The following is a 15,878-nucleotide window of genomic DNA, read 5'->3' on the forward strand; positions in this document are numbered from 1 at the left end:
TTCCTGCGGTATGAATCGTGCTTAGCACATACACATCTTTGCGATCCCTGAACTTGACCGCCAGCAATTCCTCAGATGCATAAGCACAGGAGTCCCCCTTTACCATGCGCTTCCCCACTAATTGCTGTGGAAAACCAATTCTGTTTTTGCGCATGGTACCACATGCCCCAGTCCTTGCAGCATGCAAATGCCTAAACAGGGGCACACTGGAATAAAAATTATCACAGTACAGGTGGTACCCCTTGTGAAGCAGAGGCTGCATTATCTCCCACACGATCTTACTGCTGGTGGAAAGATCAGGGGGGCATCCAGGAACATTTATTGTGCGGTCCCGCCCTTCATAAATTCTGAAGGCGGTGGTATATCCTGACCCGCTTTCACACAATTTGTAGAGCTTAACGCCATATCTTGCCCTTTTTGAAGGTAGATATTGGCGAAAGCTAAGTCTGCCATGGAAGTTGAGGAGGGATTCGTCCACACTTACATTCTGCTCAGGGGTGTAGAGTTGCAGAAATAAATTATTCAGGGAATTTATTAGCGGTCTTATTTTGAACAACCGATCCCGGTTTGCATCGGTACTTGGGGGGGCCTGTGCGTTGTCATTGAAGTGGAGGAACCTCATTATTGTCTCATAACGAGACCTGGGCATTACTGCAGAATATACTGGGGTGGCTTGGGCGGGTCTTGTTGACCAGTAAGACCTAATGGAGGGCTTTTTGACAATACCCATATTTAGGGTGAGCCCCAAAAAATTTTTTAATTCCTGCAAATTGGTGGGCGTCCAATCTCTGGCATGGGTGGATGAAGGTTTCTGCCTTATATATTGCGTGGCATATAAATTTGTTTCGTGGACAATCTGATTTAGGATGTCGTCCGTTATAAATAAATGGAAGTAATCCATTTGGACAAAATTTGTATTGTCCACGGTTATGCCAGGAGTGGCCGTAAATCCGTGGATTCTAGGCCCAAAAGATGGGGCAGGTGCCCATACAAGAGCCTGGACTGGAGGGACCAGGCTGTCCCGTGCTACAGCGCTACTTGGCCCTGCACTTTCATGTTCTGCAGTTTCGACTGCATCAGGGACAACGTCCCCTGAAGATGAACCTGAAGTGACGCTGTCATCGTCACTACCTAAAACAGGTTCCATCTCGGACGCCATCTCTGATGCGGTCTCCGACTCAGACCACAGCATGGCGTATGCCTCCTCGGCGCTAAACAACTTCCTCGCCATAACGTAACTAACACTAACACTAACTAAACAAATTTTTTTTTTTTTTTTTTTTTTTTATAAAACACACAAACTAACTGCTATATATATCTACACTACCGCTAACAAAAAAATAAACCGCTATTGCTATATATATTATATATATGTGGATATATATATAATTATATACTCCCTACCTGCCTATTCTAATAGAATAAAAGAAAGAAAGGTAGATAGATAGAAAAAAAGATAGATGGATAGATAGATTGTATAGATAGATAGAAATCTATCTATACAGAGAATGTTTTAGTGTAACTGTATTTTTTTTCACTGTATTCTTCTGGCAGCAATTCTCCCGAGTCTCTTCTTCTCCTCAAACTGAAACAATGTTTGAGGAGAAGAAAAGAGGCAGGAGATTTACTGCCAGAAAAGTCAAAATAAAACAAATGTGGTCGCTGTGATAGGTTTTCACAGCGACCACATGATCAGGGACCATCAGATTGGTCCCTGATACTCTGCCCAGTGCCCAGAGCTGTTGGTAACAGCGAGGGCACAGGGCTGTGTGCACGCGATCGCGTGCACACTGTTTTCTATGCAGAAATGCATGTGATCGCTGTGATTGGTTGTCACAGCGATCACATGTTCAGGGGCCAAAAGATTGACCCCTGACATTCTGCCCAGTGCCCATGGCTGTTAGCAACAGCCAGGGCATAGAGCTGTGTGCACGCGATCGCGCGTGCACAGTCTCTGAAGTGCGGCCGTATATATACTATACGCCGGACTTTAGAGACCCTGACCGCTGGCCGTATATTTACGGCCAGCGGTCGGGAACCTGTTAAGGAAACTCAATATAGTGTTCCAGCAATTGTAGAGGTAGAAATATCATGGACCAGCGGGATGGGACAGAATTGTTTTTTTAATGCAGGATGCCTTCCTATTTGTCCTATTCTAATAGAATTCATGTTTTTTTAGGATCTCTGAGAAAATCCAACAGTCCAGGATCTACATGGTCTATCAAGTTCTCGACTAGTGGAATCTGCATGGATTTTATGGAAGTTTTCCTGTAATTTTCTATAATTCGGTGTCCTTTAAATTGAAGGCAATCTACAGAATATTTGCGGACAGTGGTACAATTACAGGGTATTACATGGATTTCTGCAAGCCCTATTCAGATCTATGGGACAGTCGCAGGAATTTCCCTAAGGCCTAGTTCACCGTTTTTTGCAGGCGGAAAAATTCTGGCTCAAAATTCAGATTTTGACCTGCAGGCAGAATATTTGCCGCGTTTTTCATGGTGTTTTTCGACCACGGCCAATGACCGCTGCGAAAAACGTTTCTCTGCCTTCCATTGATGTCAATGGGAGGTCAGAGACGGAAACGCCTGAAGAAAGGAAATGACGCTTTTTGTTTTCCCCAAAAGCAATTTTTTCCGCTTGCGGGAAAAAAACGCTTCCGATTGCCTCCCATTGATTTCAATTTTCGGATGTTTTTTGGTGCAGTTTCCAACACAGTTTACACGTCAAAAACAGCGCCAAAGTTCTCTGCATGAACAAAGGGATCTCCAGAGAACACGCTGAGAGCTGTATGTCCAGTCCGACAATCTTCATGAACACCTTTATTTCCAGACATTAAAGTGAAATGCTACCCATAGATGAAAATTTAGCTTTAGTTGGAATTTTTATGTATACCCTACATTCCCAAATGAGGCCAACAGGGGTCTCCGTGCTGGAGATTCGTTGACGGATTCAATCCACTTTTGCCGCACACTCATGTAGATCGCCATACAAAGACCATGCAGTCAGATCTCAGCCTTAGGCTGGACTCACATGAGCGTGGCGTTTTTGCGCACGCAAAAACGCGGCATTTTGCGTGTGCAAAAACCACTTAACAGCTCCGTGCGGCAGCAGCATATGATGCGCGGCTGCGTGCTTTCGCGCAGCCGCCATCATTATGACACTCCATTTGGATGTTTGTAAACCGAAAAGCACGTGGTGCTTTTGTTTACATTCATCCTTTTGACAGCTGCTGTTGCGCGAATCACGCAGTACGTGCTTCCGTGCGGCATGCGTGGTTTTCACGCACCCATTGCCTACAATGGGTGCGTGATTCGCGCAAAACGCCGAAAGAACGGACATGTCGTGACTTTTTTTCAGAGGACTCACGCTGAGTAAAAATCACGCACATGCCCGCACGGCCCCATAGACTAATATAGGTCCGTGCGACGCGCGTGAAAATTATGCGCGTTGCACAGACCTAATACCCGTTCGCCTGAATAAAGCCTTACAACCAATGCTTCAGGAACCAGGATTGTCCTTCAAACATTTCTATGCTCGGGTGCCAAATCTGAAGTGGGAGCATGGCTGAGGTCTGATCTCTTCTTTACTTATAGAAAATGAGCGCCATGAAAAAAAATAAAAATCGGACCTCAGAGATGGGCACTTAAGAAAAGTATGTAGAAATTGGTAATATTTAGAAGTTGACCCAAGGGTTTAGGTGGAGTTTTCCTTTAACCCCTAAGGCTATGTTCACACGGAGGTTTTTCCATCTGGAATTATGAGGTAGATTTTAATCTGCCTGCAAGCCGTTTGCCGCTTTTTTTTGCGGCGTTTTTAGTTTGCGGCAATTGAGCGCCGTGTGCAAAAAAACGCTGCAATACACGCTTTCTCTGCATCAATGAGAGGTCAGAGACGTAAAACGCCCGAAGATAGGGCATGTCGCTTTTCCCCGCGAGAAGGTTTTTCTGCTCGCGGGAAAAAAACGCCTCCGCCTCCCATTCAAATCAATGGGAGGCATTTTCAGACGTTTTTTGGCGCGTTTTCCAACGCAGTTTCCGTGTCAAAAAACTCAGTGTGAACTGGCCCTTAATCCTGACATTCAATTTCACACTGACAGAGGACATTGCAGGAATCAACGTTCTCAGTTTTAACACAGTTCCTTTTACAAATTAAAGGGGTCTGCTGGGTCAGGACTGGGTGGATTAGTTATTAAGTGAACATATAACACGGGATTTGGTAAAACAAAATAATTAAATCCATAAAGAAAGCCTAATTTTCAAATAATCTATTAGGGAATCCTGAGTTTACAGAGGGGGGTCCCCGTCTAAGACCTTCAACTTTTAGTCAAAGCAGAGAGCAGCTTCAAAGAGCATATGTTACACCGACCATTGATTTTAATAATGTGACCATGTAATGCTTCACTTCTCCTGTGGTGGCGCTGTGATTGCCCAAAGCAAACATCCACTTTCAAATTAAATTGTTTTCCCCACGAATAACACAGATGATATATCAACTAGTTAAGCTATCAATGTCTGACTGGGGAGGGTCCGACTGTTAGGACTCCTCCACAATCCCATAGGAGGAAGACACGACAGTCCATTTGTTTTTTTTCCCGGAAACAGCGCCACTTTCAACAATGGTCTAAGTAGGAACTGCAGCTCAGTCCCATTTTCTACCAGTTAGGTCCCCACCGATCAGACACTGATGGTATAACTAATTTGCATTACATCAATGTAGTGAAAGCCCCTTAAAGTGTACATTACAATGATTGTACAACAGCAGCATGTCCGTCTATAAGTGTTGGGAAGTTGCTCAATTCAGTTTTGTATAGGAAGAATAAATCCCCCCATGTCCGCACACAACAGAAGTTTTTCCCACAATATTTTCTACCCACCGGTGTATAGCTGTGCACGCTGCCAACACTGTTCAAGTTTAAGGACGCCACGCTGTGATCAGAAAGGCTGTTGTTAAGGCTACTCCGAGGACTGTCATTGCCATCCTGACTTGTGTTGTATAAAGTTACCTAAAATGGAAAAAAAACAACAAAAACAAAACAACAATCTCATAATTGAATAATATCTTCACAGCGGTTTCCTGCTCATCCTCCATTCAAGATGTCAACAAGCTTTCTGTCTTAAGGGGAAATGCTTTGCTTTCTGCACAGGGGAGGGGTGCGTGATTGGGGCAGTTCCGGCTTGTGACCAGTTTTGAAATTGCAGAAGGAAAGGGGTGCAGGAGGTCAACAGGTCGCAGAAAATAAAATGTCCCTTAGGTGGTGGCTCCCTCAGTGTTTTTCAATGGCCACAGAGGAGCCGACTCATCCGCTGCAAGAAGTAGCGACTCTGCCCTCATGGGTGTTTTCCTGCTCCATTCAGCGCAGTGATTCATGCCAGTCACCCGCAGCGTCGTAAAGGATTTTCAGATCTGCTTTATCCACCATTACTTTATGCCGCTCTCTGCATTTCTGCCCAGTCCAGTTTTTTTTAAAACTTGAACTAAAATGATGTGATCACCAGGATTTGGCAGGGACACCTCGGGAACATTGCTGCTCTGACATATAAAGCTTAAGTGGCTCCGTACATCATTTTAACCCAAAACTATGTCCCAAAAGAGCGAGAAAAAAATAAAAAATCTTTCTATGGCCGGATTGTCACCCAATCGAATCTTGTGCAGGACATTCTAATCAGATTACAGACCGTGATCTCCAAACAGTGACTCTACAGCTGTGGCAAAACTACAACTCCCAGCATGCAACATCTGTCTCGAAATCCACTTCCATTCACACATTCATAGAGTTAAAGGGGTATTCCAGCCAAATGCCGTTATCACCTATCCAGTGAATAGGTGATTGGCTGGGATACCCCTTTATATGGTAAAATTCTCTTTGCCTAAAACCACCACAGATTCTGATCACATTGTCACAGCTCGCAATAAACGAAAAAATAAGTGAGTTGCCCTGATGGACGGCCGCCGGCAGACAGAATTTTATCTTAAGGGATTATTCCCAACTCAGACATTTATAGCATATCCACAGTTTATGCCATAAATGTCTGATATATGTAGGTCCCAGCTACTTGCTTGGCTGTTTCCATTCCTCCCATAGAACAAAATGAAGACAGCCGCACATGTGCGGCCACCTCTCCACTTATTCCCCACCTGGGATTGGCAGCCCGTGGCCGCCTCAGCAGGTGAAACCGGATTTGGGTGACCCCGTTCTGGATATAGGTGCGGGTCCCAGAGCTGCCACCCGCATCAATCAGACATTTATGGCATATTCTGTGGATATGCCATAAAGGTCTGGATTCACCCTTTAAACTCAATGTAAAAGGGAAACAGCCAATTAGAAGCTCGGTATTCGAAAAAATCAAGCTCTGACCCTATATAAAGATATATTATGAAAGTAATCAACACATAATTGTGGACCTATATGGTCAGGCCAGTTGTGTGAAGTAATGAATGGAGGTCAGTTAATCAAATTGACTAATTGAAGATTTGCAAAAATCGACCAGCAACGTGTCCACCATTAATCTTCATGGGGGAATTCGCTGTATTTATAGTTTCATTTTTGCAAATTAAGTAAAAACTCAGCAAAATCTATTTGCCCAGTGCGTTTTATAGGCCGGCAGACTGACGGACCAATTTGCTTTTCTCTGGTGGTAACTTACTTTGTTTGTCACAGTGTTGATAGCCAGGTTTGGAGAGGCACTTCCAGAGATTATACAATCCATTCCCAAGGAATCTGAATCTATACTGTATGGTGTTGAGGCCTAAAAGGGGGACGGACGGACGGGACAATAAAAACCAGAACATTAACACGTGATATACAATGGATGGATGTAAAAAATATATATATATATATATACTAATTAAATGGAAATGATTGGAAGCACGGATATATCAAACACGGCTGCTGTTCATTGATTAATATTAGTGAAATTCCTTTAATCCGGCATCTAAGAATCCAGAAACTAATAAAACTAGTAGTAAACTTCTAATACATTCACACAATTTATCCTAAATGTCTAAACATGGAATAGGGACATGTAAAAAATGCAGAGAATGGCATTTCAAAATCTGAAAAACACCCTCCAAATGCTACATTGGGGCAACAGAAATAACAATGCTATTCCCATCCCCCACAAAACATAGAACTGATAACGCAGTTAAGAACGGGCAATGTGGGTCACATTTACACTGAACTAGTGAATCTGAAAATCAGAAGTATTTAATTTCCAGAAAATGTAACAGTACAGTAAAGGCCCTTCTACACAGGCCAATTATCAGGCAAACGAGCGTTCCCGATCCCTGCCCTGTGCGAACAGGGCAACAATCAGCCAATGGATGAGCAAACGCTCGTTCATCGGCTGATCGCATCGTTCATGCGGCATGAAATATTATCGCTGTCGGCAGCACATGTGTAAAACAGGGAGACGCGCTGCAGACATGACAGAAATGTATGGGGACGAGCGATCGTAGTAACAAGCGCTCCTTCCCGTACATAGCTTCTTGTTAAAGGAGCAAACAAGCGCCGATCAACAAGCTGTCTCGTTGATCGGCGCTCATTTACATGGCATATAACATCTCCGTATAACCTCCGAGCTGAAAACCAATAGAATGCTCCCTCGGATTCCGTATCGTCCAGGAGATAATATCTGGGTGTGTACGGCACCTGACAGCCTGTATGGAGCTGTAGGGCAGTCGAGCCCTTATTTCTCCAGCATGCCATAAAGCAAAGTTGAGAGTCCACTACAGTAGTGTTCAAAAAAATAGCAGGGAGTTTAAAAAAGCAAATAAAGCGCAAAATCATTATAATAACTTTTATTTGCCTAAGGCCATGTTCACACGGGGCATTTTGCCGAGTTTTTTGACGCGGAAACCGCGTCGCAAAACTCGGCAAAAACGGCCCGAGAACGCCTCCCATTGATTTCAATGGGAGGCGTCGGCGTCTTTTTCCCGCGAGCAGTAAAACTGCCTCGTGGGAAAAAGAAGCGACATGCCCTATCTTCGGGCGCTTCCGCCTCTGACCTCCCATTGACTTCAATGGGAGGCAGGAGAAAGCATAATTCTCGCTGTTTTATGCCCGCGGCGCTCAATGGCCGCGGGCGGAAAACGGCGCGATAATCGCCGTGAAAATCGGCGTGCAGGGAGAGGAATATCTGCCTCAAACTTCCAAACGGAATTTTGAGGCAGATATTCCTCCCCCAAAATACTCTGTGTGAACATAGCCTAAATGCAACTGCACTGGAAATCTTACACATTCAATTCCAAATCACAACAAGAACAACATTTCTCCAGTTTGTGTTAATCCTTTACAGAAAAGTAAAGAAAACAGATTAGTGTTAAAAAAAAAAATAGCAGAGCCGGCATTTTTCTTTAAAAACTCAAAAATGTAACATCTAAACCAGGGGTCAGGAACCTTTTTGGCTAAGAGAGCCGTAAACGCCACATATTTTGAAATATAATTCCGCGAGAGCCGTACAATATGTTTAAAGGGCCATTGACAGATCAATCGCTCCAATGTTCACTTAGTACAGCAAGGAATGCTCCTCCCTGCTGTATAAAGCCACAACTGGACTGAAACAATGGTAATTAGCAGTAAAAAAATTAAATAAATAACTTACATTGTGAGCTTGCGATGCATGACATCAGTCCAGCAGTCTGGCTTCTTCTTTTTCCTGCGCATGACTGGTGCGTGCTTGCAGACGGCGCGGCTATGCAGGGAGTTATGGGAAATGTAGTCCATGCTCCCTGCCGCTCACCACTGCCGCCAATGCTTATCAGGCCATCAAAGAACTACCAATATCAGCGTGCACCGCGGCCTGATGGAGCGCGGTGCACGGGCTGATGGAGCGCGGTGCATGCATCCTTCCCATAGACAGGTAGGAGCCCTGTCTGCGAGCCAGATACGGCCATCAAAAGAGCCATATCTGGCTCGTGAGCCATAGGTTCCCGACCCCTGATCTAAACTGTAAAAATGTTTTAGATTTCACGTTATTGATCTAATATTTCGTGGCATAACCCTGGTTTCTGAGAACTGCCTGACATCTGTGCTGCACGGAGTCGACCAACTTCTGGCCCCTCTGATCAGGTATTTAAGTCCAAGAAGATTGGACGACATTCCACATTTGTTCTGCATTTTTGGGTTTTGCCTCATAAACCACATTTTTTATGTCACGCCACAAGTTCCCTATGGGATTGGGGTCAGGGGATTGGGTTGACTACTCCATTACCTCAATCCTGTTTGTCTGTAACCAAGATGTTGTTGGCTTACTGGTGTGTTATGGATCATTGTCGTGTTTGAAACACGCATTTCAAGGGCATTTCTTCTTCGGCACAGGGCAACGTGATCTCCTCAAGTATTTTGATGTATTCAAACGGATCCATGATCCCTTGTAGGCGATAAATAGGCCCAACACCAGGGTATGAGGAACATCCCCATATCATGATTTTTGCAGCACCTTGCTTTACGGTCTTCACAGTGTACTGTGGCTTGAATTCAGTGCCCAGGGGTCGTCTGCGGCCACTAGACCCCAACTAAAATAATTTTGCTTTCATCAGTCCACAAAATGTTGCGCCATTTCTCTTTGGGACAGTCAATGTGTTCCTTGGCAAATTTTAACCTATTCAGGACATATCTTTTTTTTTGCGGGGAGTTCTTGCTGGTAACTTCACGTAATCGTCTTCTGATTGTATCACTGGTAACTTCAGATCTTCTTTGATCTTTCTGGAGGTGATCATTGGCTGAGCCTTTGCCATTTTGGCTATTCTTCCATCCATTTGAACAGTAGTTCCCGATTCCTTCCATGTCTTTCAGGTTTTGGTTGCCACTTCAAGGCATTTGAGATAGTTTTAGCCGAGCGGCCTATAATTTGCTGAACTTCTCTAGATGTTTTTCCCTCTCCAATCAATTTTTAATCGAAGCACGTTCTTCATCAGAAGAATGTCCAACGACCCATTTTTCCCAGTATTTCTCAACGAAATGCCCTATAACCAACATGGGCAACATCTGCCACCCTCCTACCTTAAATAAGGGCCACAATTGACACCTGTTATTCCACAGAATGAAGGACTTCACCCATTTAACTCCTCGCTGCGATTATTTTGAACAAGGCCCTTTCAATGAATGAGTCAGTTCCTCAGAATGAGCGGCTCGCATGTCCTAATTTTTGGCTCGGTTTTTTTCCTTCTCCACTTACAAGCAAATTATTTGCTATGTAGAAATATCACTTCTACCAAAAACACTGATTTATCAGGTTATTGATGTTGGACTGCTATTTTTTTTAACACTACTGTACATACTTGCGTAGCTGCACCTTGCCTTATATACCCATATGGAAAATATAGCGTACATACCCGCTCTCCAGATCGCGCCCTCTTCTTTGGCCGAACATCTTCCTTTGGATTTGTGTCTATTGCCCAATAGGAACCCTAAAAAACAAACAAATACAATAGTCTGAATGCGAACAGTATATATGTAATAAGGTTAGATGTCAAAAGAGGACGTGCAAAAGCAGCGAGGACTCCCACTCAACATGTTATAAATAGCCAACCAGATAAGTGATACTCAATAATACAACTATTAAACGGAGGTGCCCAACCAAACACCAAAGTCTCACCTATGTGGTGCCCAAAAATTCGGGGATCCACAGGTGACTTGTGGCAGGCCGCTCCAGCAGACTGCCTGTCTGCTCAGGTCCTGTACATAGGTTGTCATTACTTTTGAACCCGTATAGGAGATTTCTCATTGTGCGCACAAACTTTAGCGAGTCCTTATACAGTTTCCTGGGCAGATCGTAAGCAGAGTGCACCAGCACGCTGCAGGAATGACCGGCTGGAAGACACCCGGGAATCCCCAATTGGAGGGGACCATGCAGGCAAGACTGGGACTCCTACAAGTAGAATTTGAATTGGTAGATTGAAACATTTAGGGGTTCCAATCTCCTCTATAGAGCCATTAATAACCCCCCCCAGTAATAACCCTGCTTTTTTGCGATTACATAGGTGATAGTGTCAGGTGCTCTTTACTGCCCAGATACATAACTATATTAATAAGAGGACATTAAAGGAACACTCCAGGAAAAATGGATACACTGTGATATACCTAGTGCAGGGATTGATGTGGGCGGTGCCAAACATAGAAGTCATGCACCGCCCCTCAGGCCCTGCACTAGATGATATTACGGTTTTTCCTGGGGAGTTACTTTAAAAGTCATGCTATGATCTGATGCGTCGTCTATAATGACGTCACATCATGCAACTGTGCACTGATTGTTTAACCCAATATATAGCCCCTCGCATCGAACATGGGACAGTTCTGCCTTCGAAAAGCCAAAGAAGAGTCGGTTTGTCACACCGTGTACACTGCCGGACTGTGAACATTACCTTTCCAGGGTCATCCTTGGATCGAGGCACTTTCAGAAAGCACTTATTCAATGACAGGTTGTGTCGTATAGAATTCTGCAGAAAAAAGAAAAGACATATAAACCGTCAGCATCAAACATCATTTTAGAGGATCTGTCTTGTTTTTCCATCTCAAAGTGATGGCCTATCACTAGGACCCCACCAGTTCTGAGAATGAAGTGGCTGCTTTGGGACTACATCCCCTTCTAAGTAGTGGTGCTGCCGCCAACCACCGGCTGTGCGAGGAACAGCAGCGGTCCTCCCTAAATGCTTCTCTTCCGTTAAAGGCTATGTAAACATTTTTATGTTTTTTTTAAATAAATAAAAATGTGTATCAGTGTATTTGGTGCAACTTTCTAAATACTTTTTATTAAAAATTATTTTTACTTTGAGATACAGCTGCTTAGTATCCTGTATATAGAGCAGCTGCATCGTGCGCTGAAACCTGTATCGGTCAGGTCATGGGGACCGACCGGTTCAGTGACAGCGCGTCCTGCATGTAGGACACCCAGGATCCACCTGTAATCGATCACATCTAAGTTATGGACTTCGATGTGATTGGTAAGAACTCGATCACGCAGGACCCGCAGGATTGCACCAATCACACGGACTGCCATTTTTATTTTAAAAACAAAAACCGATTTCAAACATGTATAAAGCCTTTAAAAACTGTATTCAGCAGCTTTTCAGTTATAGGACTTCCTAGAAAAGCTGGGTGACAACAAAGATGGCTGCTATTACAGCTCCCACAAGGAAATAAGATTTCTGAAACAATATATCAGCCGGAGATGAACATACTGGCTGGTCAAGGGTCTGGGGAAGAAAGGGGGAAACCATTATAGGAGATGTAATAACGTTATATTCCTTATTACCCATCTTTCCCAGAAACCGATATAAACGACTTCAACACCGGAAGAAGAACAATCCTCATTTTTTGATTTATTTTTTTTTCTCCAAAAACTTTGCAGCAAGCAAACCATTCCATTTTCCGTACTTCTAGTGGCCATATGAATACCGTGTTAAATGGGGACTGGATCTTGGTGGATTGTGGTCACTACATGACCTCGTAAAGTGCCGATCGGAAAAACTATTAAATTAGGTAGTCACAAAATCCACAGCCAAAGAAATAACCAGCGGCTACCATGCAACTGCCGCCCCAAATGCAATTCGTTCCTGTAGGTGATCAGCAGCTGCCCAACAACCAATGCATCCACCTATCAATGTAAAATACAACTCAGAACAGTCTCATATACACAGGGGGGGGGGGTTATCAGCCAAATTATTATTATAACCAAAGTAACGCTAGTCTAAGGGTATGTCCACATGTACTGGATTGGCTGCGGAAAATCTCTGCAGCAAATCCAGAGAAAGCAGCAGGGAAATCCGCATTAAATCATGCAAATCGGCTATAATAAAAAAAAAAAAAAAAATCTGTATACTCGTCTTCCCAATCTTCGGTCACTCCCCTGGTAGCACTACCCTGGGCTCCAGCGACGGGTTGTCGACAAATGTGAAGCTGCAGCGGTCACCTGCCTAAATAGCACGTCATTGCTGTAGGTCACAGACCAATGGGGACCAGGGTAGCGCTACCAGGGAAGCGGCAGAAGGTTGGGAAAATATACCTAATACTGAATTTTTTTCATCTATTTTAAACCGCTTTTTTTTATTTTATTATTTAGGATTTCTGCAGCTGCGGATTTTGCTGCGGATAATCCGCAACAATTGGGTTTTATTGCTGATTTTGTCTTCCCTATTGAACCCAATTGAACCCAATGGGGAAAATCTGCAATAAATCCGCTCCTAACACGCATCAGAAACTGACTTTACTTTTACTTTGAAGTATACAATATTTATTGCGGCCATTGGACCAAATAAAGTTTGTGCACCCCTGATTCAAAAGACTGCATGAGATTTATTTCCGCCTCCATAGAGCAGGACTTGCTGCATATATAGAGCTCGGACGGTATACAAGATCATGCGAGTGTCCCAGCCTGCGGTCGCGTCCCCCTGGGTCTAAGCTCGGGGTGCAGAGGATGACCGGATGTAAATGACATATTTGGTGCTGAACACGAACTTATTTTTATAGAAACCGTTTACACAAGACAACGCTCACATATATCTTATGAGTAGATTTCCCTGGAAACGGTTAGCAAGAAGTCAAGGTTATGAAATCGAAGTTATGAAAATGAATAATGTACATTTCTCAGAATCTTGTGCAGAAACATTACAAGATTAGGCAAGCTGTTTAAAGGGGTTGTGCAGGATATGGGGAGGAAAAAAATTTGTTTGTCCCCCCCCCCCCAGAAATAGCGCCATTCTTGTCCGTTGGCTGTGTCTGGTATTGCAGCTCTGCCCCATTGACTTGAATAGATGAAGAGTTCCTGGCAGATGAAAAAAAAAAAAAAATGCCCTGGTGGGAATGATTAACAAGAACTGCAGAGTTCTTTTGGAAGCGGTAGACCAGGGGCATACAAGGAGGCGAGGGGCCCCTGAGCAAAGATTAAAAATGTGGCCCCTTTCACTACCACACCCCTAACCACCTGGGACAGGACTTTGTGTTTGCTTGATCCCCATCTTCTAAAGTTTAGAGACCTATAGAGAGGGGATCCCTTCACAGGTTCTCACCACCGATTCTAACAAAGGAACAGCCAACTGGGACCCTCTATCCAGGGGGCAACCTCTTGAGAGACTACAACCTCCACCTCTTAAACCATCTCCTATCATAAAGCTGCTCCCCCCCACCCCCAGGACAAATCACACCGTTTTATTGCCACCATATTGCTTTCAGAAATCCCGCTAACCCCTCATAAATGGAAGCAGGAAGGAGCGTATTTACTAGGTGCCCGGCCGCAACGCTGAAGAAGTGCGTCACTATAGGGAGAGAGTTATGGGATTGTACGACAATAGTCATTCTACAGGAGACCAGATGCAACAAGTACAGATCACACAGCACGATGGAGAGCTCCTGTGGTCACCCAATGCATGCATGGACCGTTGCTAAGCAACAACCCAGGCAATTCCACCGATTATCTTATATAGAAACATCACTGGTTTCAGACCATCATTTCATGTACAAACTCAGCTCTTGTTTTTACTGAAGGTGTATTCCCCTTTAATAGTTACTCTACTACTCCATTATAACACGTATGGTGGGGGTACAGTCTCACATAGCGGCCAGCAAGTGGCTGAAACGTGGCCACGGTGCAACTGAAGACCACGCCAAAGTGCAGATTTTCAATTATTAAAGGTCTTGTGGTTTTGGAGATAAAACCGTGGTATAACCTGCAAAATTGTGCGGTCGTTATCAGTTTGTAATCCGCGCCTGCCATACGTAGGTGCGGATGTTTAGCCGCTGCCATGTGTGTCCCCACTCGCCATTTTTTCATTGGCCATTGACTTGTTATTCAATTTTGAGACCTAGTTTAACCCCTTCAGTGGCCGCATATTCCCAAAACACAATTCTTCTGCAGTCTAGGTGCTGACACCCTCCGATTCTTGGCAGGCACGCGGCGGCTGCTGAGTCACGGCACAAAAAAATCATTGCAGATCTAACTCCTCCACCTCTAGCCCCTTTTAAGAAGTCTATATCTGACATGATATCCTGGCAACAGAGAAAAATGAACATCCCTTTTTGCCAAGGAACGCGTAAGTGATAATTGCGATCATCAGTGCCAGGGTCTAACTATACGGAGATTTATGACTGGCGTAGACAACAATTGAAATCAGAGGAGACCGAGGAGCATGAATGGACATAACAGAACTCAACAGACAAGAGCTGAAGGTCAAATGTTACATTGCTGCCAGGTTTACGGGATCAAGTCCACCAAGTGCGTCCTCAAGGACCACGTTGATTTGCACATCAGCTGCCACGTTACGCACCACATCTATAAAATGCTGCTATTTCCCGGGCCAACGTTCCTATTATAAAACTCCACTTGCAGGAACACAGCTGTCGTGACTCTAGGGTTATTAAAAGAAGTGCCTCTTAAAGTAGACAAAGTCTCCGGTCCACGAAGACAGGTGCTCCCTGCGACGGCCATGTGTTTTATCTCATATCCCCGGCCTCCGTCAGCATTGTCCACGTGGATCGGGAGTGCAAGAAATAACCTGAAACTGAATACTGCCATAATAGACCACAAAAATTAAAATCCTGCAACCGAACACTTCATAATAATAATAATAATGATCAGGAAGAGGATTGTGAATACATTGTCTAGACATACTGAAGATCAAGTGTCAATGTGTCAGAAATGCTGAGAAAATGTATCATGCACCAGATTAAAGAGGACCGGTCACTAGGTCCAATAAGTTGAACTGGTTAACAGACCTGAATAGCGCTCTCTCCCTGATACCAGCGCTGTTTTTATTTTTTTCCTCTACCCTATCGTTCGAGATATGGCCCACTGTTGTGTTGGCTCCCTATACTCTAATTTGCTGTACTTAGCCAACAGGGTGGAGATAGCTTCCCTTCCTCTGATGCTGACCAATCAGCATGG

At 44.2% G+C, this 15,878-nt stretch overlaps 1 protein-coding gene across 2 annotated transcripts in view; it reads right to left on the reverse strand.

Annotated features, from left to right (window-relative positions):
• FOXJ3 (forkhead box J3) overlaps positions 1–15,878 on the reverse strand; it is a 69,268-nt gene that overhangs the window by 13,062 nt on the left and 40,328 nt on the right. For both annotated transcript variants that reach the window (XM_075839527.1, XM_075839528.1), the window contains 4 exons: positions 11,365–11,439; positions 10,336–10,410; positions 6,648–6,749; positions 4,877–5,005 (listed from right to left, as the gene is read on the reverse strand). In XM_075839527.1, coding sequence (XP_075695642.1) covers positions 4,877–5,005; positions 6,648–6,749; positions 10,336–10,410; positions 11,365–11,439 — 381 coding nt within the window. The remainder of the gene's footprint in view (positions 1–4,876; positions 5,006–6,647; positions 6,750–10,335; positions 10,411–11,364; positions 11,440–15,878) is intronic.

The sequence above is a fragment of the Rhinoderma darwinii genome, chromosome 10 (genome assembly GCF_050947455.1).
Source record: "Rhinoderma darwinii isolate aRhiDar2 chromosome 10, aRhiDar2.hap1, whole genome shotgun sequence".
Classification (NCBI taxonomy): domain Eukaryota; kingdom Metazoa; phylum Chordata; class Amphibia; order Anura; family Rhinodermatidae; genus Rhinoderma; species Rhinoderma darwinii.